We start from the raw sequence: 24,192 nt of genomic DNA on the forward strand, positions 1-24,192 counted from the left end.
ACCCATCAACTATGAGGTTAGTTTGGATCAGGTTTATGAATACTCTATATCCGTGTTCCACTCTATTCATTCCAATGCTAAACCATTTACCTTTCAAAGCAAATTACAGGCTTCCTAAATGGCATGCTTCTAATCTCACCTAGTTGATATAGAAGCTTTACTTCAACTATGTATTCATTTTCCTTCATGCTGTACTAAATCTAATTAAGAGATGAATAAGTTGAAACGTTTTTTTACAGGTTTAACTTTAATGAAAACATCCCACAATAGCAATCCAGTTCACAAACTCAAAAAAAAAAGAAGGGGATGCATATGTCCAGTAGAAGTTGTGTTCTCCTATGAGGTTCCGTATGAAAGGATAACTAATTGACAAGTAAAAGATGATAACCAGAACCCTTAAAATAAACATGCTTTCTTCTATTGAATTAAATCGTAACTTCTCTTCGAATGATACTTAGATATAAAAAAAACAATCTGAAAACCGAAAAAGAAGAGGAATCACATCATCTCTTCACACTCACCAAGCTTTCAACAAAGAATGTTCTTCTGGAAAGTTATATTTATGCAACCACCCAACTCACATTCATTCAGCATTCTCAATTCAAGTTGAGCCAACCCGCCAAATATCAGAAAATGACCTCAAACATATGATGAACCAAAAGATCATGTAAAATTTATTTCCTCAAACATAAATAACTGATGTATCTGTAATTTTTTATATATAAAAAGGGAACAACCACAACTAAGAAATCGCTATAGCAGCATATTGAATAAGAACATTATTTGTCTTAGATCGGTTTAGCGCTCAACTTTCTTTGGTTCAAGAGGAGGAAGATCTATCAATACAGATACAAATTCATACACTTAGGAAATCTTCATATTTATCATGTATAAAGGTGAGGGCACTGTAATCTCATACTCTCAAATTTAACCAATTAACCTCACTGTTGCGCATGGGAAAAATTCTGTACCTTTGACTACTTGAGCTGATAATCATTATAAGCCTACAGCTCATATATCTCTTGCAGAAATCTGTAAAGCTGTTCTGCAACTATTTCAGGACACTCTTCCTGGGGAAGGAGAGCACCTGGCACTTCAACATACTTGCCGACCCCTTTGGCCTCCTTAAGTGCTTCCATCTCTGCTTTTGACCTCTTGGGAGATCCCGCTGTTGCCAGAACTAGACACGGTATCTTACCCTCCAACTCTGCAAAGAGTTGGACAAATTCCTCCCTGGACTTTACTGGGTCAAGTAAACCAGTCAAGAAAGCAGCAGGCACATAGCGAGCACCTTGCCGTTTAGTGAGTGCGAATCGGCTCTCGATGATATATGGAGTTACCTTTTCAGGGTCTGCATAAACATGGGACTTATATTGTGATGTTATTGATTTCTCATTGCTGACAAGTACATTATACATCATCCAACCAACAGCAGGGGCCCTTAAGGTCCCTCTAAGGAAACCATACCTGTAAAAAATGAGAATGAAAATATCGATCACGAAATAGTGTAATATCATTTTTTGCAAATGAGTGAAAATCTTAATACTACTATTATTGTTATCATTATTGTTTTCAGATGAAAACTTCAAATTTTGAAAGCTAAATTGCTGGCAGTCATAAGCAAGTGTGTTATCCAAAGAATTTTCACGCAGGAAAAGCTCATATCATTTGCTTCTTTCCTACAAAAACTGAAATAATCCAATATGGTGTATTTAAAATTTCTGAACCTTGTAATCCTCTATTCTTATGACCGAGAAATTCATTTAGGGCCAATGCAGCCTTCGGAGCTCAAGGATGATGGGACCCCCTCCACTTAAAGCTGGCTTAGTTCGCATGATGCAAGGCTCGAACCTGTGACCTAAGTCACAAGTGCCTCAACCTTGCCAGTTAAACTAAGCCCTGGGGCGAACATGACTAGTTGATATTCCAAACCTTGTAATCCTTTTGTTCTCTATATTGGGCATAGCCCTATAATGCGTGTCATTTAGCAAGCTGTTGAGATCTCAGCTTAATGAAGGTGTCATAAAGGTGCAAGGGAAGTAAAAATCTATGCCTACCTTGTTTCCATGCTGGAATCTCTTCCAAAAACAATAGGAAGTGGACCAGCCCAGGTGGGAGCAATAGAAGCAATTGCTGTTGGCTTAACCAAGCCCTTCTTTGCAGCACGAACTGCTAAGGTAGCAGCATGTCCTCCTCCAAACACCACCAAGTCCTTATCTGATTTATTTTAAAATAATTAACAAGATAACCTCTAAGCAAATAAAAGAACAGATATCTTCAAAAATATTAAGGAACTTGGAAAAACATTTCCTGATGCATAGAGCGAACATAATAGAAACATCACGTAAACACACAAAGGTAATAGCAGTAGACATGGGATGGCTGACTTTCCAACTATGGCTCATGCCGGTGTGTCCCATGTTACCTTACAATTTTCTTGCTGCGATGGATGATCCCCTGGCAATGGTTTCCCCAACTGACAGTACCTTTTGCTCTTAGTAAAAGTTGTGGATTGTAAACTTCATTCTCCACTTTTCATTATCAAAAAAAAAAAAAAAACTATTATCTCCACTTTCTTTGATAAACTATCTACCTTATATGTCTCAAAAGGCAATAGACGATCCCCTCTAACGATCGCCTTAAGAGATTTATCAAGAGTAACATATCTACTATAACAAATTTGGAGTTTTAGGATCAGGACACTACAAGCTATATCCTTCCACCCCACAATACAAAACCTAAACCAAAGAAACTACCCTTTTGGGCTCTTGGTTCTAGTTTTCCTCTAACATCGTATAAGTAGAACAACCCAAAATTCTCAAATTTGAATGATTGCAGATTGGCCAAATCATATACATCTTCAAGAGTCATGAACTCAACACCCATAGACAGCTTCACCAAGTTATATGCTATTAAGACGATATTTAGCTTGGACACCTTAGCAGACCAACATTTGAGAGAATAGACCTTTCTCTCCCTAAAAAGATTATATTAATCTGTTCAGCAATGTCAGACTTTCTGTTATAAGTATTTATAGCATACAGTGTGACAATTTCATGTTCCTCACGGAATTTATTGATATCACTTCCACAAAAGTTTTAAAATTATGAAGCCTGTTGATTGCTCCCCAAACTTCTCAATCAAGATCTTCCACCTCTTAAACGTGTCTGGGGATTTATATTTGTGTTTTTTAAGATATTACGAAGAATTTTATTTTTTTGAGAAATCATAAGAAAGGTTCTTAAATATTTTGTACTATCTTTAGATGAAATGCAGGTCTTTGATGTAGGCTACAATACCTTTTGTTTTATGGATACAAATACCAAAATAAGGCCTCTCTTGATTTCCAAATTTTCAGCGCACAAAAATCTATCTTTCTTGTAGCTTGCTCAATGCTCGCAAAGAAGTTCACATTTGCTCAACACTAATCTCAGTAACATCTTGATCATTTTGTTGTGTTTTCTTCTCCAGCTCATTCTTTAACAACTTCTCACAATCATGGGAAGATGTCTCAGTGTTCCCAAATTTCAACAAATGACATCTTTCTGGATTTACACCTTTAGAGTGGATTATCTTTCAAGCATTGCTCCTTGGATCTTCTTCTGGGTATAGTGATATCAAGGTCAATCTTCTATTTGGCTTCCAGAGAAATGGGACTCTTAACTAGAAAATATCTCAAGAAAGTACCTCGTAGTTTTGGTTCAAATCCCAGAGGAGAAAAACACACACTAGGTGATCTCTTCCTATCTTCACAATCCTTGGTAGATAAAATTTCTTGGTATCTATGCCGACTAGCCCGAACACCACCATCATAAGAATAAAAAAAATACCAGATTTTTAACTCAAAAGAAATTTCTGGAACTATTTCCCAACATTTCTATTCTCTAAGCATTATTATCTTGAACTCTCCTGAAAACAACTTGATACAAAACTTCATGTCTAATTTGATCAGAATAACGCAAAATTGACCTCCAACTGCATCAGTACATGTGTCAACACAGAGAGAACGCATTTGTTTCCCAACACTTCTATTCACTAATAATGTCTAACTTGATCAACATGAGAAAAAAAAATGAGATCTCCATTTATAGGGATTACAAAATCCGTTTGCGTCATTGCATGTGTCTGTATCATGTGCTGATAAAAATCTATCTCTCTGTGATTGCAACCTCCTATAGTTTCCTAACTCTCTATCTGTTATTTTTCTTCTTAGTCCTTTTTAATGTACTTCAACCCCTTTTTTTCATTTGAAAAAGAGGTTCACCTAATCTTGATATAATGTTTTAGAGTACATTTCTTTTAAGTATAAGATTACAAAAAATATCAATTCCAAAGATCCAAACAAGAATTTAAGACACCAAAAACAAAATCCCAAAATCAAACGCCTGCTCATGGTTTGATAGTTCAAATATCACAGTATACAATCTGCAGTTAAGTAAAAATATGCAAGTATAAAACAAATAAGCAAATCACATAAGCTAAAGAGATCTTTCAGCTTACCCGAATTGTTCACCGGACTATCAGGAGAATTAATGAAGTCTACCAAAAACTTTTCCATAACATCAGCATTGTAATCAAGCTTAGGTCTATCAGAGTAACCTAAACCAGGCCAATCCACAATGGTAGTTTTGTAATTAACTTTACCATTTCGTCCAGCAATGTCTTTAGCCACTGATCTCCATTCCTCAACAGTACTAACATCTGAAATAGTGGGAATCATCAAAATGTTCTTACAAGGCTCATCGCTTCCCTTGTCGTGTTCCTCGTAGTAAATATTCACAGAATTGTCCTTGTATTTCCATACCCAGTTATTATTCTAACAAAAAAAAACATAAACAGATTCACCAATTTTAGGAGAAGCAAGTAGAAATCAATGATTGGGAAAAAGGGTGTGGATTTTAAGTCTTACCTTTGTAGATGTACCGGCGAGGGAGGAGGAAGAATAATCGACAGAAGTAGAAGCTTTGACTATAAGGGGTTTGTAAAAAAATGGGGTTTGAGTTCTGCTGTTTCTGAAGGAAAGAGAACTCAATGAAGATGATGGTAGAAAGTTGAAAATTGCAGAGGAAGCCATGAATATTAATGGTTAATGGAGACTCTGTCGATGAGTGAAAATGGAAACTTTCCTAAAATTGCTGCAATTGTTTCTTCTTTTCTGGGTTTTGCGACGTTGTGTTCCGAAAGCCGCCGGTGTTGATTTTTTCTTTATTTCCTGTTCCAACTTAGATTATAGTCTTTTGATCTCTTTTTATTTTGCACGATTATTAAGAAATTGGGTAATGCTAAATGACCAGAAAATTTGATCAAAATTTGATCAAAAGTTTAAAAGTTTATAATATCTTTTTATTTTAAAATAAACTGATTTTTTTTATTTTTTTATTTAAATGTATTAAAGTTAAAAGAGTAAAAATGTTCAAAAAGGTAAAATAAAATAGTGTGAAATATGTTATTTTACCATTCTTGCCAAAAGTATTTTTCCTAAGAAATTAGGGATAAAGATCTAAAAAATATCTAACTTTGATCGAATTTGTTATTGCGATACTAAACTTTCACAAGGACCTATTAACATTTTGAAACATCTAAATATAATGATGATATTTATACCAAAAACTAGATACAAGAGTTTGTGCAAGCACGGACCCAATATATATTACTCTATTTATGTGGCACATATAGAATTAAAAGAGTTGCATCAAAATTTTATATAATTTTCAAATAATATATGTTACTCATTTTGTCCCAACTTATGTAGTACATGGACTTTGATGGTCAACTAAATTATTAATATGTTTTTAAAATATTTTAAGTTATTAATTATTGTGATTTATAATGTTCTTAATTAATGTAATTTTCAAATAATGTATGTTACTCTCTTTGTCGCAATTTATGTGGCACATGTGAAATTTTGAGAGTTGACCAAATTTTAATATGTTGTTATAAATATTTTTAAGTTGTTAACTACTGTGATTTATAATACTCTTAACGTAATTTTCAAATAATATATTTTACTCCCTTCGTCCTAATTTATGTTGCACAAGTGAAATTTTGAGAGTTGATCAAATTTTTAATATATTTTGTAAATTTCTTATTTTATTAATTATTGTAATTTATAATTTTATTTTTTAGTAATTTATAAATACACAACATACTAAAAAGGAAAATAAAATAAATAAATTAAAATTAAAAAAATATTAAATATAAATTGAGGAGAAGGGAAAATCCATCAATTAACCGACGGACCTAAGCTCCTCTATCTGAATCTATATTATAGACTATCGAGTATTATCAAACAATAATATTTGAAAAAGTATCATACAAATTGCCAAATAAAACTTTTATTTAGTTAAGTTTTAAAGCTACAGAAAATTTAAAATACGAGTCTCCATCTAATTTGGATTTCGATTGTATATATCAAAACTTTTGTGTTGACTTCAAGTTGACAGTGAAAGCAAGTTAACTAATCAACATAAAAGAATAAAATTTGTTCATTACAGAGTTACACAACATAATTGTAAACTTTTGGTTGTCCCATTCATATAGTTGAATTACATAATTATAGACTATTAAATTAAATACGAATACGATATGTGAATTGTATATTCTGAAAATCAATGTTTAAGAGGTTGACCCAAGAGAGACGAGAAGTTTTATCTAGCACAGATCGAGACATGAAAGAGAAAATCAGCAGAAGTACTTGTCACAATATACTTCAAATTTCAACCAGAAGAAAGCAGCTTATTGAAATCAGATGGCTATATGCCTTATTACATAACAGAATTACATCAAACCATGAGAAATTTTGGACCAGAACACGTAGAAACTCAGTGAGCTTGACCATTAGTACTTCTTTCTTTGAAAACTCGAAGAAATGATACCGCCTTGTCATGATTGGGAACAGTTTCTTTAAGGAGGGGCAATTCGAGTAGACTATTAACCCATTAGTGAATCAGGGGAGCCTTTTCTGGATCCAGAAAGTTCACTCCAAACGCTTCTTCCTGTGCTTTGCACATGCCAAATGCTACGACGATCCAAATGTCTACGAGCCCTATGTTTCTGTTTTCAATTTTAGGATTGCCCTCGGGAAAAAAAGTCTTCATTCCATCTTCAAGCACGCTAAATTTCTGATGAAATTCCTTACATGCCTTTTTTTGGTCTTCTGCAGTGAATATATTGAGCATGCACTCCATCACCTGAAATACACGAATTATTGTACTACATGAAAAAAGGGTGGATGAGCGCATTAACTTAACTTAATTACCTGTTGAATATAAGAAGCCCAGAACCGGACTTTGGATCTTTCATAAGGATCTTCTGGCAAGAGTTGAGGTCCATTCTTCCATGTTTCGTCTATGTATTCAACGATGACTGTCAAAATCAGCTCACAACCATGGCTGATTATCCATGAATGCAGTAGAGAGAAATCAGGGAAGAAGAGAGTGTGGAGAGAATCAACCAACTGATTTTCATTATGAGGAAACAACGTATTTATACAAAAAGGAATCAAAATATCTAACTAACTAATGAGCTGTCAATTTACTAACAATAACAGAATAACAAAATTCAGCTGACTTACTATTCTAACTAATTAATTGAATAGACTAACTAACTAACTAATTAGACTAGTAACATAATTAGCTAAATCATTACACCCCCCTCAAGTTGGAGGTGTAGAGAACACAGACAACTTGCTCAATGCTGCAGAATGCTTGATTCCAGTCAATGTCTTAGTTAGTATATCTGCCAGTTGATTATCAGAACTTATGTGATGCAATGAAATGAGACCTGTCTGAAGCAGATTCCTTACAAAGTGACAATCTACTTCAATATGCTTAGTACGTTCATGAAATACTGGATTTCGAGCTATATGAAGGGCTGATTGGCTATCACAATATACTTCTATAGGTGTTGGCAACGGCACTGTAAGTTCTGTGAGTAATCTGCTAAGCCAAACTAATTCTCCTGCAACTTTCCTTAAAGCCCGATACTCTGCCTCTGCTGAGGACAGAGATATGGTCTCTTGTTTCTTGGACTTCCAGCTTAGTGGACTATTACCCAACAACACAATATAGCCACTCACTGACTTCCTGGTGTCAGGACATGCAGCCCAGTCAGAGTCACAATAAGCTTTAACACTGTAAGACTGATCTTTGGACATAAAGATTCCCAGTGTGGGGTCTGCTTTGAGATACCTCAGTAGATGAAATGCTGCTTGCAAATGTGGCTCTCTAGGATCTTGCATGAACTGGCTGAGATGTTGTACACTGTATGATATGTCCATCCTAGTATTGGTCAAGAAATTCAACTTTCCAATAAGTTTTCTGTAGAAAAGTGGTTCTGTGAGAGGAGTCCCTTCCTTTGCTTGGAGTTTGAATGCGGGATCAAGTGGAGATGAGCAGCTGCTCATATTTGCAATCCTGTATTCTTTCAACATGTCAAGAACAAACTTCCTCTGAGAGATGATAAGTCCATCATCTTTATAGAGTACCTCCATTCCAAGGAAATAGTGTAGCTTGCCTAAATCCTTAATTTTGAACTTGTCATGAAGGAATGCCTTGAGTTCCTTGATTTCAGAAATATCTGTGCCAGTTAAGATCACATCATCTACATAAACAGCAACAAAAATGGTGGAAGCCTCAGACTTCTTATAGAACAAGGAATAGTCATTCAATGAGTGTGTGTACCCTTTTGAATATAAGGCTTCAGTCAGCTTGGCATACCACTGCCTGCTGGCTTGTTTCAGGCCATATAGTGACTTGTTTAACCTACATACCATCCCTGGCTTGTGCATTGCTAAACCTGGGGGAACCTCCATATACACCTCTTCATGTAAATCTCCATGAAGAAAGGCATTGTTCACATCAAGTTGAAATATATCCCATCCCTTCTTTACAGCTGTAGCTAGCAAAGCCCTCACAGTTGTCATTTTGATTACTGGTGAAAAAGTCTCTGTATAATCAATTCCAGCTTCTTGAGTATAACCTTTCACTACAAGTCTTGCTTTGAATCTTTCAATAGTTCCATCAGCTTTATGCTTCACTTTATATACCCATCTACATCCTATGGCCTTCTTGCCACTAGGTAAACTAACAAGATCCCAAGTATGATTTGAGTGTAATGCTTCAAATTCTTGTGTCATAGCCTGCTGCCAGGCAGGGTTTATAGCAGCTTCCGCATATGAAGAAGGTTCATCATCATTACTGATATTCCTCACAAGTGTCTGACTCTCAAATGCCAAGATTTCAGATGGTATATGTTGGTGTTGTGAGAATGCAGTGTTGAGGGAAATATGTGAGTTCTGTAACTGATGTGTTATATTGTTAGGCAAAACATAATCATGTAGGTATGCAGGTAATCGATGTGATCTAGGTGGTCTTTTGGAAATTATAGGTTCAGATTGTTGTTCAGATTGTTGGACATAATTAGGGGAGTGATAGGTGGCAGGTGGTACATTATTAGGTGAATTGTGGGGTGGACTGCTACTTGCACCAACTACATTATTTTCCACATGTTGTACAGATTGTAAGGCAGTGTTATCATGCAAAGTGTCTATGAAAGGCACAGAATGCAAGACTGAAGGAAAAGAAAATACATCAGGTAAAACAGCAAAAGGAAAGATAGTTTCTTTAAAAACTACATCCCTGGAGATGTGTATTTTTCTTATGGCCAGACTAAGAACTTTGTAACCTTTTGTCCCAAAGGGATAGCCTATGAAGATATGGGGTGTGGTCCTTGCTTGGAATTTGTCCCTATGGTTTTTTGGAAAAGTAGGATAGCATAAACAACCAAAGGATTTCATGTGGGAGTATGTTGGTTTGCTGTCATATAGTAACTCATATGGGGATTTACCCTTTACATGAGAGGTAGAAAGTCTATTAATGATGTATGTGGCACACAACACACACTCACCCCAATACTTAAGAGGTAACTTGGATTGGAAAAGTAGGGCTCTGGCAGTTTCTAACAAATACTTGTGTTTTCTTTCTACCACCCCATTTTGTTGGGGTGTATAAGGACAAGTTCTCTCATGTAGAATTCCTTTTCCCTTAAGGAAGGTTGATGTTTCTGTATTCACAAACTCAAGTCCATTCAGAATAACAGAATTCAGCTGACTTACTATTCTAACTAATTAATTGAATAGACTAACTAACTGTGTCAAAATCAGCTCACAACCATGGCTGATTATCCATGAATGCAGTAGAGAGAAATCAGGGAAGAAGAGAGTGTGGAGAGAATCAACCAACTGATTTTCATTATGAGGAAACAACGTATTTATACAAAAAGGAATCAAAATATCTAACTAACTAATGAGCTGTCAATTTACTAACTATAACAGAATAACAGAATTCAGCTGACTTACTATTCTAACTAATTAATTGAATAGACTAACTAACTGTGTCAAAATCAGCTCACAACCATGGCTGATTATCCATGAATGCAGTAGAGAGAAATCAGGGAAGAAGAGAGTGTGGAGAGAATCAACCAACTGATTTTCATTATGAGGAAACAACGTATTTATACAAAAAGGAATCAAAATATCTAACTAACTAATGAGCTGTCAATTTACTAACTATAACAGAATAACAGAATTCAGCTGACTTACTATTCTAACTAATTAATTGAATAGACTAACTAACTGTGTCAAAATCAGCTCACAACCATGGCTGATTATCCATGAATGCAGTAGAGAGAAATCAGGGAAGAAGAGAGTGTGGAGAGAATCAACCAACTGATTTTCATTATGAGGAAACAACGTATTTATACAAAAAGGAATCAAAATATCTAACTAACTAATGAGCTGTCAATTTACTAACTATAACAGAATAACAGAATTCAGCTGACTTACTATTCTAACTAATTAATTGAATAGACTAACTAACTGTGTCAAAATCAGCTCACAACCATGGCTGATTATCCATGAATGCAGTAGAGAGAAATCAGGGAAGAAGAGAGTGTGGAGAGAATCAACCAACTGATTTTCATTATGAGGAAACAACGTATTTATACAAAAAGGAATCAAAATATCTAACTAACTAATGAGCTGTCAATTTACTAACTATAACAGAATAACAGAATTCAGCTGACTTACTATTCTAACTAATTAATTGAATAGACTAACTAACTGTGTCAAAATCAGCTCACAACCATGGCTGATTATCCATGAATGCAGTAGAGAGAAATCAGGGAAGAAGAGAGTGTGGAGAGAATCAACCAACTGATTTTCATTATGAGGAAACAACGTATTTATACAAAAAGGAATCAAAATATCTAACTAACTAATGAGCTGTCAATTTACTAACTATAACAGAATAACAGAATTCAGCTGACTTACTATTCTAACTAATTAATTGAATAGACTAACTAACTGTGTCAAAATCAGCTCACAACCATGGCTGATTATCCATGAATGCAGTAGAGAGAAATCAGGGAAGAAGAGAGTGTGGAGAGAATCAACCAACTGATTTTCATTATGAGGAAACAACGTATTTATACAAAAAGGAATCAAAATATCTAACTAACTAATGAGCTGTCAATTTACTAACTATAACAGAATAACAGAATTCAGCTGACTTACTATTCTAACTAATTAATTGAATAGACTAACTAACTGTGTCAAAATCAGCTCACAACCATGGCTGATTATCCATGAATGCAGTAGAGAGAAATCAGGGAAGAAGAGAGTGTGGAGAGAATCAACCAACTGATTTTCATTATGAGGAAACAACGTATTTATACAAAAAGGAATCAAAATATCTAACTAACTAATGAGCTGTCAATTTACTAACTATAACAGAATAACAGAATTCAGCTGACTTACTATTCTAACTAATTAATTGAATAGACTAACTAACTGTGTCAAAATCAGCTCACAACCATGGCTGATTATCCATGAATGCAGTAGAGAGAAATCAGGGAAGAAGAGAGTGTGGAGAGAATCAACCAACTGATTTTCATTATGAGGAAACAACGTATTTATACAAAAAGGAATCAAAATATCTAACTAACTAATGAGCTGTCAATTTACTAACTATAACAGAATAACAGAATTCAGCTGACTTACTATTCTAACTAATTAATTGAATAGACTAACTAACTGTGTCAAAATCAGCTCACAACCATGGCTGATTATCCATGAATGCAGTAGAGAGAAATCAGGGAAGAAGAGAGTGTGGAGAGAATCAACCAACTGATTTTCATTATGAGGAAACAACGTATTTATACAAAAAGGAATCAAAATATCTAACTAACTAATGAGCTGTCAATTTACTAACTATAACAGAATAACAGAATTCAGCTGACTTACTATTCTAACTAATTAATTGAATAGACTAACTAACTGTGTCAAAATCAGCTCACAACCATGGCTGATTATCCATGAATGCAGTAGAGAGAAATCAGGGAAGAAGAGAGTGTGGAGAGAATCAACCAACTGATTTTCATTATGAGGAAACAACGTATTTATACAAAAAGGAATCAAAATATCTAACTAACTAATGAGCTGTCAATTTACTAACTATAACAGAATAACAGAATTCAGCTGACTTACTATTCTAACTAATTAATTGAATAGACTAACTAACTGTGTCAAAATCAGCTCACAACCATGGCTGATTATCCATGAATGCAGTAGAGAGAAATCAGGGAAGAAGAGAGTGTGGAGAGAATCAACCAACTGATTTTCATTATGAGGAAACAACGTATTTATACAAAAAGGAATCAAAATATCTAACTAACTAATGAGCTGTCAATTTACTAACTATAACAGAATAACAGAATTCAGCTGACTTACTATTCTAACTAATTAATTGAATAGACTAACTAACTAACTAATTAGACTAGTAACATAATTAGCTAAATCATAACAATGACAAATGACTCGTTTACTGGTTTTCCATTGTGAAAAAGTATAGGGACTTTCTTATGAATTGGGTTGTATTTGAGGATCAATGGACTTTTGTTGCTTAAATCTTCTTCTACATACTCAAAAGGTATGCCTTTGACTTTGAGAGCCAATTCAACTCTCTTCACATAAGGGCTAAGCCACATTCCATGTAGAGTTACCTTGTTTTCTTCTCCCATTTTCCCTCTCTGCTATTTTTTCTGAGTCGACATATGATTTTGCTTATATATATACACACACATTATTTTAGCGAAACTTCATTTTCAAAGTTAAAAAAATGCTAATATGTTGAATCGAAATGTGATTTATAAAATTGTCTGTTCTTTGAATTGTGAGCCAATTCAATGGTTTTTTTTTATGACAAGAGCAATGACGGAATTAGCTGCCCATTTCTTTGTGTCCAAGTTAGCCAAGTGATGTTGATTCAAACGAATTCAGGAGAAAAAAGAGTAATCTTTTTCATGACTTTGATGTCTTTAATTATTTGTTCAAATGCAAGTCATGACTATTTTATAGATTGTAAACTATATCGTCACTGAGGAATTGCAGCTTTCTTTATTTTTTACCCGTTCCTAGTAGCTTCCACCTTTTTTGCTTCCTTGATGACTCGATGCCACAATCTTAAAATTGGAGGTGAAAGGATGCTTACCGTTTGACCAACCCGTCTTGTCAACTACAACTTATTCGATAGTATATTAAGGTAAGACTAGGACATATACTGTATAAGATAAATGTTTAGATCAGAATAGTTGACCAAACAGCGATATCCATTTAAAAGTGTGCTCAAGATAAGTTATTTTAGTTCTGGGGCGACCAAAGCCATTATAGTCAAGACACAGCGAATTTTTAAAGGAATTCGTTTCTAATTCTCTATTGCAGATAAATCAGAGATATTTGACTAAAGTAATACTTAAAACACAAAATTGTTAGGGCAGAAGTTGGATATATTATCTTCTTCAAATGACTATCTATATCTATTTGTCGATCGACATCAGTGCATACATCCATTTAGGCTTTTCTCAATCTTTAAATTTTGAGTTTGCGAACAAAGTCCCACATTGAAAGCTGAATAGATGGGGAGACTACATATAACGTGTAGGAATCTCTTAATGGTGTGAGACATTTTGAGAAAAATGTACAAACTTGTTTCAAAACAAATTATATCACATATCTCGAAAATTGATCTGGACTTGACTTAGAAAGAATAATATCTAGAGTATCTTTAGGCTAATTATAAGATTTTAGAACAAAGATTGTTTCCATCAAGTAATGGCTTCCCATTTGGGAAAAGATATTGCATAGACTCTTCCACTAACTTCAATTTTTCAGTAACATATACTATCACTTACTACTTTCTCTTGTGCCTCTCCATGAGTAGTGATGACACGGCGCATATATGCTCTCAAATAGCTACACGAGTGTGTACTTGTAAGCGTAAAAATGATTTCGACCACTTGTAAATGTTTTTTTTTTCGAAATATAAAATAAAAATAAATTTATACAGTAAAAGATTATTAAATCAAATCTCCACCAAATAGTTTCACATTAATTTTTTTTCTTCCATTCTTTGTGCATTATCATGTACTGCGTGCCTTCCCTTTTAATCTTCCTTGGCGTAGCCAAACTAATTATTTTATTTTATTTGCATATTTTAATACTATCAAATTGAGTAAATCAAATACTTCTACTGCACAATATGGATTATTTACAGCAAGTTGGCATCCATCGAGATTCGGATCCTTTCCTTCTTTCCACTATATTTCATTTGAGCAAAAATTTAAAATTTATAGTTAGAGAATTTAGTCTTTTTTTTTTTTTTTTGAGTTACTAGCCTTCAAAATTAAATAATTTTTTTTTTAAGATAAACATAAAATTTGAATCAAATTATTAGATTCCGATTAATTTGTCAGTTGTCACTCATCACGCATGCAGTGGTCAAAAGCAAATTCAACATTAACTGATATGTCACACTGTTGAGGGTAAAGGCTTATCAGATTCTAATTAGTGGGCACTATTGAATGCTCATTAGTATGGCAATAGTCAAATCTTTAATCTCTTACTGATGCGAATTGGTGACATTAATCAAGCACTTGATCAACTTGTCATCTAAAGTATACATATATTGCATGTGGTAGACACGACAATGTGGGCAGGGGTCTATATAGTTTGGACCAACTTCAAATCTCAATATTTTGGTTATTTGAATTATGGATTGAAATTTGGATTTTATTTTTAAAATTTATGAATTTTGATCGGTTATCGAATTTAGTATTGCAATTTTCGGATATTCAAAAATCTAACTTTTTTTATATCTTATATTTAGTCCTATCCAAATGATATGTGCCAATACTAATAAGTTTAATTTCTAAAGATATAACAAATTAGTACCTTACGATTCTACCCATTATATTATTTAATCTGGAATTACACTGTATGATAATCTTGTTCTTTATTAACCGTAGAAAGTTGTATATTCTAAAAGAACAAACTATTACATGAATTGAGATTATTGTTAACTGCCATGACCTGTCTTAAAAGCTCAAAATTGAAACCCCAAAATATCCAAGTCGATTATTCCAATCCGAACTATCGGAACCACCCCTAGACATGCTACATGGAGTTAGAATAAATGGTTGAAATATTACTCTCAAACTTGATTTATAGTACTGATCGGTATGTTAGAACAAATTAATTTGCTATAACCTGATCTATTATATTATCAATGTATATATATAACTTAAATTCTTGGATAAAATAGATAGGACAACACCCAATATTGAGTTAATTACATCAAGAAGCAAACTTATTCATCAACCATAAGTACTTGTTTCATTACAATATCAATTATTGGATTGAAACCTATAACCATTTTTCTTAATAAACTCAAGTCTTGAAACAACCTTGTCATGTGGAGGCAGAGTTTCTTTCACCAAAGGCAGCTCAAGCAAAGTAGTCACCCATGAATATACCAATGGATTCTTTTCAGGGTCCAAAATTTTCATTCCAACAACTTCTTCTGCTGCCTTATATGCAGCAAGTGAACACACAATTATTATATCTAAAAGCCCCAAATTTTCAGCACATATTTTAGATCTTCCCCCAGGGAAAAAATCTTTCATTCCTTCTTCCATTACTTTTAGGATCTCAAAGAATTCATCAAATGCTCCTCCCTCAACATCTGTGGCTGAAATGAATGCTTTCTTCATGGTGTCCGATATCTTCAAAATAATATTTGAATGGTGAGACGTGCGTGAAGAATATACTTTTTTGAAAAAAAATATACAGTCAAATCTTTTTATAACAGATTGCATGTTACAGAGAGCATATCATAATATGAAAATGACTTTTGTCATATCAAACACGTCCATATAATAACACAAAAGGAAAAAATAAATAGAGATATGTATAACCTGAAGGCAGTAAGAAGCCCAGAGACGAACTGTGGCTCTTTCATAGGGATCTTCTGGTAATAATAGAGGCCGCAAGTTGTTCCAGGTTTCATCGATGTATTCAAGAATCACTAGGGACTCGGAAACAGGCTTACCGCGGTGAAGGAGTAGTGGAACCTTCTTATAGATGGGATTGTACTTGAGAAGAAGAGAACTTTTGTTGCTCAAATCTTCTTCTACATAATCAAATGTTATGCCTTTGATTTTGAGAGCCAACTCCACTTTCTTTGCATATGTGCTAATCCACATTCCATGTAGTGTAACTTTATTGTTTTCCTCTTCCATTAATGGTTTTTCTTTTCTCTCTCTCTTTTTTTAAATGTTATGTTAAATAGATATTTCCACCAAGTACAAGCTACAAATTTTTTATGTTGGAATATAGAAGAGAGGAAAGGTTTCTTTGTATTCATGCTTGAGATTGATGTCACGTCAAAAAATAAAATATAAGAAAATTATGAAAAAAGAATTATTATTGTTTGTAAAGAATGGGATTCGAACACTTTCTTTGCATATGTGCTAATCCACATTCCACGTAGTGTGTTTTCCTCTTCCATTAATGGTTTCTCTTTTTCTCTCTCTTTTTAAATGTTAAATAGATAGTTCCACCAAGTACAATCTACATAATTTTTATGTTGGAATATAGAAGAAAGGAAAGGTTTCTTTGTATTCATGCTTGAGGTTGATGTCAAGTCAAAAAAGAAAATATAAGAAAATTACGAAAAAAGAATTATTATTGTTTGTCAAGAATGGGATTCGAACCCATGCCCTTTCGGACCAGTACCTGAAACTGGCGCCTTAGACCAACTCGGCCATCTTGACATTTGAATTTTCATTTTAATTGTATAAATATATTAATTTTGATCTTCCAATTAACTGGTATTATTTTCTTGTATCAAACTTAGGACTGGACATAAAATATCAAAAACTAAATTACTGTACTGAATCAAAGTTTTTGGTATTCGGTATGATATTCGGGAGTAAAATCTTAGAATTATGATATTCAGGTTTGAGTTTGGTATGAGAAATTAGTACCATTTGGTATTTTCTGAATATCGAATTATTTACTTAATGAAGGTTATATATTAATATGTCCATTACTCATTAGTACGAGATCGAGTTCAAACTCCAAAGAGAAAGTTAAAGAATAAACATAAACAACCAAATATATATGCAGTGACGGAGCCAAATTTTTTATTAAAGGTGTCCAAGAATAATAGTATGTGATTGTTAAAATACAAAAATAAATAAATTGTGCTATTTGGGTTCAAACCTGGAACTCCTTCATTCAAATGGATCATACCACTACCCCAAAGACATAGCTTTTGTCAAGGATGTCCAACATTAAATATATAACCTTTAAATATAGAATTTGACATATATATACAATGTAATTTTCTAACGAAGGTGGCTGTAGCTATGCCACTATATATATATGTCTTATAGTTGTATCATTTTGTTTTTCTTGATGTCTTTTTACTTGTTGATCTTCTATTATATTGTGTCTTTGTATAAAAAAATATAATTAATTGGAAAAATAGTATTAACTTTGTATTACATCGATTATAACTTCAATACGGTATTACCGAATACCATATCAAATCAAAAATTAATTTACTGAATTACCGAATAATTGCAATATTTTAAATTTGTATGTTTATGTAAATTTAATTTTTTAGAAAAATAAAGAACTCATCTATAAATCTATACCAAATTAGATGTGATTACTCCTTGTATTTCGAATCGTGCCACAACTTTTGTGAGTAAGACCATTAAGAGCCCGTTTGAATTGGCTTAAAAAAGTAGTTTTTAAGTTAAAAATAAAAAATTAAATTGAAATGACTTTTAAGTCAAAAATAAAAAAGTAGGGGAGACCTACTTTTGGTTTTTGACTTATTTAAAATCATTTTTAACCTTGCCAAACACTTCCTAACTTATTTTAAGTCATTTTTGATTTATTTTAAGTTAATTTTTATATTTGTCAAATACTTCTAGAAATAAAAAACTGACTTAAAAGTAGATTTGACCAATTTTTAAACCAATCCAAACACCCTCTTAAAGTCGTAATTGGTTGACCATATTGGCACTAAATAAAAGTGGTTGACCATAAATTTTTCTTTCACAAAATTAGGGGGCTAAAGTGCGTACAATCCAAACTCAAAGGTGGTTAAGTGCATTAACCTATAATATCAAGATGTACCCAAAATCGGGTAGCCTATATAAGGCGGTTGAGAGGGCTAGAACACAGAAAAAGAGAAGAGAAAGCAAATGGAATCGTCAGGGCAATGGCTGGAAAAAGCGTTACTGGAGCTATGTAACAAGATAGAGAATGGCCTTGATTTAGATGCTGAGATTATTTCTGGGCTTGTTTCTTATTGTGAGCTTGCTCCTCCTCTCGAGGCTAAAGAATATCTTGATGTAACCTTCTTCCCTTCCTCCATCTATAGTTTCTGTGATGTTGATTTTCTTGCTTTCAATTTTGTGTTCTGATAATCAGGGTTTTGGATTAAGTTGAAAGTTCGTAATTGAGAGTTGGGGTTTATAATTGATTATAGACTGTACTCATTGACATTTGAAAATCAAAGAGGGTCTTTTGTTAGATGCAAGAGGATAATGTGTCTGACTCTGTATTTTGATCCCAGTGTTACTTATTGGAAACCTGATTGGATATCCTGTGGGAATTTTCCTTTGTGTTCATCTTGTTATTTGTCTTTTCTGTTTCTGGTTCTCTTTAGCCTAATTGCTTGGTTTCAGTGTTTAGGTTACTTTAGATTGGTTTGCGTTTTCTAGACGTGTACTCTGATGCTCTAATCGTGATTGAAAAAATTGTGGACTAGCTTCTAATTCACTTGAAACTCTTAAATAACGAAGCAATACAGCATGTTTGAGATTTTACATTCATCAGTCATCGCCATTTTTTAAATGGATAGTAAAAAATATACAGAACTCCGTCCTTCTTAAAGGCCTACTTCCGGATTCTGATATATCTCCAACTGAGTTACGGTTATGCACCTTATTCAACAAGAATGCAAATGAATTTGTAACTTGAACCTCCCTCTTCTTCCTTTTTTTTTTCAGCAATCAGCAGTGAAACAACTCCTTATGTTGTGCTTGTGTACCTATTAGGATTATATGCTTATATGTTTGTGTAAATGCTTTTGAACACTATTGTTAACATTGCTCTTCTCCGTCTTTTGATTTTTATTTTTTTTAAATGAAATCTGATAATGTTTCAAGTAGAGAACATCTGATAACTTACTGAAATTTGCTTTTTTATGTTGACATATTTGTACAAAGAAATGAACAAACAGCTAGTGTTTTGGCCTAATCAGTGTTGTCAATCCACACTTAAACCTTGAAACTAGGTGCAATGCAAGTTGGATGCTTCACATCTTTCAGATAAGGCTTCTGATCCAATTTAGCCAACAAAAGGAAAAAGTTTGCCTTTCATTGCATGCCTCAAGGCACCAACTGTGCGTCTTAGGGAAGTCCATCAGCTAATTGCTTTCTTAAGTTTAACTTTATAAGGCCCATGATCTTTGTGTTTATAGAGCAAAGAGTTGGCACTAAACCGATGCATTTTATCCTGAGAAAAAAGAAGAAAAAGATGGTAGCGTTTTGGTACAGTGACAAAGGCACTAACTCTGTTTCACAGCAAGGACCATTCAAACTGCTTTCTTAAGTTAAATTTATGATACCCATTGGCTCAGTGAAGAAGTTGTACTAAATAATAAATAGAGCTGGAAAAGCAATTTATAAAGAATGAATATGGAAGTATTGCTGGTGTAGAAAGTCAGAAATTAGCTAAAAAAACATTTGCCGAAAATAACTGAATTCGAGCTTGATAAAAAAAAAATGAAAATGATTTTTGAACTTGACTGACATTTTTTTTACTTGAGGGGGAGCCTGTGTTCTCAACTTTTAATCATTTATCAATGATGTCTTATGTTCATTGATAGTTTGTTTTTTCTTGTATCTATGTCTTTAAGTCTACTTGATATTTTGAGAATGTGTAGATTAATGAGGAGGCACTTCTTTGATGAGTCTTTCTAGGAGTCCGGAGCTGAAAGGGCAAAAAAATTGAGTGAAATTTCCAAAAAGGCAACAAAAATAAGTTTGAAACCAAAAGGGTAACATTTAAACGAGAGGGGAGACGGCGTCTAAATTGGGGTTGCAATTGCAAAGCGCAGATCCCTATGCGCCTTACAAGTCGCAGGCTGTCTGCGCCTTGTAAGGCACATTTACTTTGTTGATCAAACACCAAAATCTTTGTATAGTGATGTTTTAGAATAGCAAAATAATAAGCTAAAACAAGAAAATTAAAAGATGTGTATATGAATAAAAGAAAGAAAAAGGGGTAACTCAATAGCAATAGAGAAAAAAAATAAAATAAAAGGCAACAAATTAAAGGGACTTGCTTTTCATCATTAACCAGTCAATCAATCTATTAAAATAAATAGGAAGAAGAAGCTAAGAAAGAGAAAAGAGAAGACTCTGTATGAGAGAGAAATAAAAGTGACAAAGGCTTGGGAACCAATGCGCCTTACAAGGTTCAGACAGCTTGCGACTTTTAAGTTGCTGTCTCCTAGCGCCTTATAAGGCGCATAGGGACCTGCGCTTTGCAATTGCAACCCCAATTTAGACGCCGTCTCCCTTCCCATTTAAATGTTACCCTTTTGGTTTCAAATTTATTTTTGTTGGCCTTTTGGAAATTCACTCAATCTTTTTGCCCTTTCGGCTCCGGACTCGTCTTTCTAGCACACATTCCCTTCCACCTGTTAGAAAGTGAAAATTACCTTTTCATTTGGTATTTGAAAACAATCCTAATTGGGAACTTGATAAGACCTTTTTTACGTTGTTACTTGTTATTGGTTATTAAAACTTGATTTCATGTAAAGTTACCAGTTTAAAAAAAAAAAACACAACTTGATTTCATGTATCAGCATTTTCGTAATTTTCTTTTTTTGTAAGATCTTCTCTGCATATGGCCATGCAATTAAGATTATGTTTGGTCCTTTTTCTTATTGGTAACAGTTGACTGTTGTTTATTCATTTACTGACATCTTTTCTTTCTGAATCTTCTATAGAATATCATAGGTCAGGATGCTGGAAAAAGTGTGACTGGTGAGTATTTGAGACAGAGAGGTCATTCAGATTTATACCAAGGTACCTCTGCTTCCAAATTGCAAGCATATGTAAAGCCTCCTTCAGGTGATAGTCTGGCAGCTGGAACTAAAAAACAAGTACGAGCACCAAAAGAAAGTAAAGCCTCAAGTAAGCAGGAAAGCCAGAGCACAGCTGAGACATCAAATGGACGAAACCTACAGAGAGGAAGTCAAGGGAACTCTACAAAAACAACTGCACCTCAATCCCAAGCAAGTCAAAAAAACTCTAAAAAGAAAAAATCTGAGAAAGTTATTTCTCTTGCTGAGGCTGCAAAAGGTTCCATCATATTTCAACAGGGGAAGCCATGCTCGTGCCAAGCCCGCCGACACAGGCTGATAAGCAACTGTTTATCTTGTGGGAAGATAGTCTGTGAACAGGAAGGTGAAGGGCCTTGCAACTTTTGTGGTGCACTTGTGCTGAAGGAGGGAAGCTCGTATGCTGGATTAGATGAAGGTCCAGTTCCAATTTCCGATGCTGAGGAAGCAGCTGAAGCCTATGCAAAGAGGCTAGTTGATTATGATCGGAACTCTGCAGCACGTACGACTGTTATCGATGACCAAAGTGACTACTATGAGATTGAGGGAAACAGCTGGTTGTCGAAGGAGGTATGCAGTGTACTGATTGTGAGAACATTTCACTTTGCAAGACTTGGTTTCTATGATGTTACTGACTTATGTTTGTGATCCTTCTTTTCCTCCCCTTTCAACAGGAAAAGGAAATTCTGAGGAAAAAGAAAGAGGAGATAGAAGAGGCTGAACGTGCCAAACGAAATAGAGTCGTAATGACGTTTGACCTCGTCGGCCGCAAGGTTTTTCTTTCATTGCTATTAAGGAAGATGTGCTTTTTCCTTCTCCCTTTTGTCCTTTTATCTTCTTTTTTTCTTCCGCGTTCTTTTTCTTTGCTATGTAGGGTGAGAAAGTGGTTCTTATCTTGTTCTTTTGTGAATTTCGTTAGTCTTGTTTTTTCAATCATCAAGGCAAACTATTGTCTTCTTTTGTCTTTTGACTGTTGACTGTTGATTCCTATACTTTCTTTATGTAAATGTGCTGCAGCTAGGTCTCAAGTTCGAAACCCACTGGGTGCAAACAATTTCTGAGGGCCATCGGACTGGGTAAAACCTGAATTAACCGTGGTGCACTTGCGGGAAACTCCTTGCCGAGGGCCTGTGCACCCCCGGGATTAGTCGGGGCTCAAAGAGACTCGGACACCCGGTGCAAATCAAAAATAAAAATAAATGTGCTGCAGCATAGCTCAGTGTTGAATACCATGTTGATAGAGATTAGATATCCAAAGTCTGGCTTTGACTTTAATCAAAGTCGAATGTGAGATTCATAGACCAAATAAAAAAATAAACATTGGGCTTGGTCACAAGTTGCATTGGAGCATTGATCAATTATCACTACAATTGGTTCTCATGCAATTCCACCATCTGCTCTTTGATGGTCTGAAAAGAGTTGGAAATTTCTTCAACCTCACTTCTTTTTGTTATCCCCAGTTTCTGACTGTTTGTGCTCGACGGAAAAGTCACTTGTTGCTGTGTTATTACTTGCATCTTTTTTGTGTATTGTATTGAAATTTTTAGTTGGAGATGCATTATGTATTTGTATTCTTGTTTAGGCACGGGCTTAGGATTACACTCTTTTATTTTTTTTCTTTTTCTTGGTGGACAAGCATTAGTCCTGTAACTTTCTCGTAATAACCTGAAGAAAGCCTGCTGATTGCTTGGAGAAATTTATATATCTTAACTCAAATACCCTTTTTAATCTACATTTCTGCAGGTTCTTTTAAATAAAGACGAGGCCGCTGAAGAACTGCAGAAGGGAATTCTCTTCAGACCAGCAGAGGAAAAGGAAGCAACCCGCATTAAACCTAACCCAAACCTAAAGGTACAACCCGTCTTTGTGGATCCAGGTCCCAGGAAAACTCCCAAGGAGAAGAATAATAAGAAAGGCCCGAGAAATGGCTTGTGCTTGGAGATTACTGGGAGAGTGCAACATGATACCAGTGAACACTCACGTTTGATTGTAGAGGGCAAGCTACATGGATCTTCAAGTAGCAAAATAGTGGCATGAGCCATCTATTAATAGGACAGTCGGAACTTCAGATGACTCTGAGTGTACCTTTGATTACTATTGAGAAGTATATAGCTTGACCAATTGAGTACTCTTCATCCCCACACCTCCAAACATGTCATCTTTCTGGGGTAGGGCGCGGAGTGTAGAAAGTTACTCTTATAAACTTGCTATTTTAAGTCCTGATTTATCAAGAAAACAATTCTCTGCAAATATTTGTTTGGAGTGGAATGAACTTGGTTGTCATCTGTGTTCAATGTTCTCCATCCTTCGCCCTGTAGGCGGACGCTCTGCATGAACTGAGAAAATGTGTGATAGGTCACTCGAAAGCTTCCTTTGTACACAAGAAAAATTGCATCTTTTTAATGACTTATGGTTTTGTTGACTTTGTAGTTTGCGCATTTTTGGTATATTGAGAATTGCCGATGAAACATACAAGGTGCTAAAGTGAGATGACAAATTTATTGTTCAACATTTTATTAGTGAAATGCTTGTTTAAATTCAATTTCAACTTTTAGGTAACACTCGATTATCGAAACTAAATAGGCTTTGCTCGAGAAAAGTTCTCTTTGACCGTAAATATAATTTCCTTCACACACAATTGTTTAAA

At 34.4% G+C, this 24,192-nt stretch overlaps 4 protein-coding genes and 1 non-coding gene across 5 annotated transcripts; 1 reads left to right on the forward strand and 4 right to left on the reverse strand.

Annotated features, from left to right (window-relative positions):
- Window positions 1-651: 651 nt before the first annotated feature.
- LOC102601803 (uncharacterized) lies at window positions 652-5,217 on the reverse strand. The gene is made up of 4 exons (XM_006364540.2): window positions 4,910-5,217; window positions 4,501-4,816; window positions 2,058-2,217; window positions 652-1,467 (listed from the first exon to the last, which is right to left on the reverse strand). The coding sequence occupies exons 1-4, from the start codon at window positions 5,072-5,074 to the stop codon at window positions 1,005-1,007; spliced, it is 1,104 nt and encodes a 367-aa protein (XP_006364602.1). The 5' UTR covers window positions 5,075-5,217; the 3' UTR covers window positions 652-1,004.
- Window positions 5,218-6,779: 1,562 nt separating this feature from the next.
- Window positions 6,780-13,333, reverse strand: LOC107058368 (glutathione S-transferase U9-like). Its single transcript, XM_015303998.1, has 3 exons — window positions 12,863-13,333; window positions 7,259-7,361; window positions 6,780-7,190 (listed from the first exon to the last, which is right to left on the reverse strand). Exons 1-3 carry the CDS (start codon window positions 13,075-13,077, stop codon window positions 6,939-6,941), a joined length of 570 nt encoding a protein of 189 aa, XP_015159484.1. The 5' UTR covers window positions 13,078-13,333; the 3' UTR covers window positions 6,780-6,938.
- Window positions 13,334-15,697: 2,364 nt separating this feature from the next.
- LOC107058373 (glutathione S-transferase U10-like) lies at window positions 15,698-16,676 on the reverse strand. Its single transcript, XM_015304004.1, has 2 exons — window positions 16,309-16,676; window positions 15,698-16,116 (listed from the first exon to the last, which is right to left on the reverse strand). Exons 1-2 carry the CDS (start codon window positions 16,630-16,632, stop codon window positions 15,739-15,741), a joined length of 702 nt encoding a protein of 233 aa, XP_015159490.1. The 5' UTR covers window positions 16,633-16,676; the 3' UTR covers window positions 15,698-15,738.
- A 409-nt stretch (window positions 16,677-17,085) lies between these two features.
- TRNAL-CAG (transfer RNA leucine (anticodon CAG)) lies at window positions 17,086-17,166 on the reverse strand. Its single transcript has one exon. It is a non-coding gene; the product is annotated as a tRNA-Leu (tRNA).
- Window positions 17,167-18,574: 1,408 nt separating this feature from the next.
- On the forward strand, window positions 18,575-23,967 carry LOC102602138 (activating signal cointegrator 1). The gene is made up of 4 exons (XM_006364541.2): window positions 18,575-18,762; window positions 21,432-22,115; window positions 22,220-22,318; window positions 23,289-23,967. The coding sequence occupies exons 1-4, from the start codon at window positions 18,613-18,615 to the stop codon at window positions 23,580-23,582; spliced, it is 1,227 nt and encodes a 408-aa protein (XP_006364603.1). The 5' UTR covers window positions 18,575-18,612; the 3' UTR covers window positions 23,583-23,967.
- Window positions 23,968-24,192: the final 225 nt, after the last annotated feature.

Source organism: Solanum tuberosum, unplaced genomic scaffold, assembly GCF_000226075.1.
Source record: "Solanum tuberosum cultivar DM 1-3 516 R44 unplaced genomic scaffold, SolTub_3.0 scf00497, whole genome shotgun sequence".
Taxonomy (NCBI): Eukaryota; Viridiplantae; Streptophyta; class Magnoliopsida; order Solanales; family Solanaceae; genus Solanum; species Solanum tuberosum.

Excerpts from the sequence above, each read along its gene's own strand:
- LOC102601803 (XM_006364540.2), bottom strand. The coding sequence starts at position 5,074 with ATGGCTTCCTCTGCAATTTTCAACTTTCTACCATCATCTTCATTGAGT. Across the intron at positions 4,817-4,909 it reads TCGCCGGTACATCTACAAAG|AATAATAACTGGGTATGGAA; the intron begins GTAAGACTTAAA and ends TTTTTTTGTTAG. Across the intron at positions 2,218-4,500 it reads TAGTCCGGTGAACAATTCGG|ATAAGGACTTGGTGGTGTTT; the intron begins GTAAGCTGAAAG and ends AAAATAAATCAG.
- LOC107058368 (XM_015303998.1), bottom strand. The coding sequence starts at position 13,077 with ATGGGAGAAGAAAACAAGGTAACTCTACATGGAATGTGGCTTAGCCCT. Across the intron at positions 7,362-12,862 it reads GTAAACGAGTCATTTGTCAT|CGTTGAATACATAGACGAAA; the intron begins TGTTATGATTTA and ends TTTGACAGTCAT. Across the intron at positions 7,191-7,258 it reads GGGCTTCTTATATTCAACAG|GTGATGGAGTGCATGCTCAA; the intron begins GTAATTAAGTTA and ends CGTGTATTTCAG.
- LOC107058373 (XM_015304004.1), bottom strand. The coding sequence starts at position 16,632 with ATGGAAGAGGAAAACAATAAAGTTACACTACATGGAATGTGGATTAGC. Across the intron at positions 16,117-16,308 it reads GGGCTTCTTACTGCCTTCAG|ATATCGGACACCATGAAGAA; the intron begins GTTATACATATC and ends ATTATTTTGAAG.
- LOC102602138 (XM_006364541.2), top strand. The coding sequence starts at position 18,613 with ATGGAATCGTCAGGGCAATGGCTGGAAAAAGCGTTACTGGAGCTATGT. Across the intron at positions 18,763-21,431 it reads AGGCTAAAGAATATCTTGAT|AATATCATAGGTCAGGATGC; the intron begins GTAACCTTCTTC and ends AATCTTCTATAG. Across the intron at positions 22,319-23,288 it reads TTGACCTCGTCGGCCGCAAG|GTTCTTTTAAATAAAGACGA; the intron begins GTTTTTCTTTCA and ends ACATTTCTGCAG.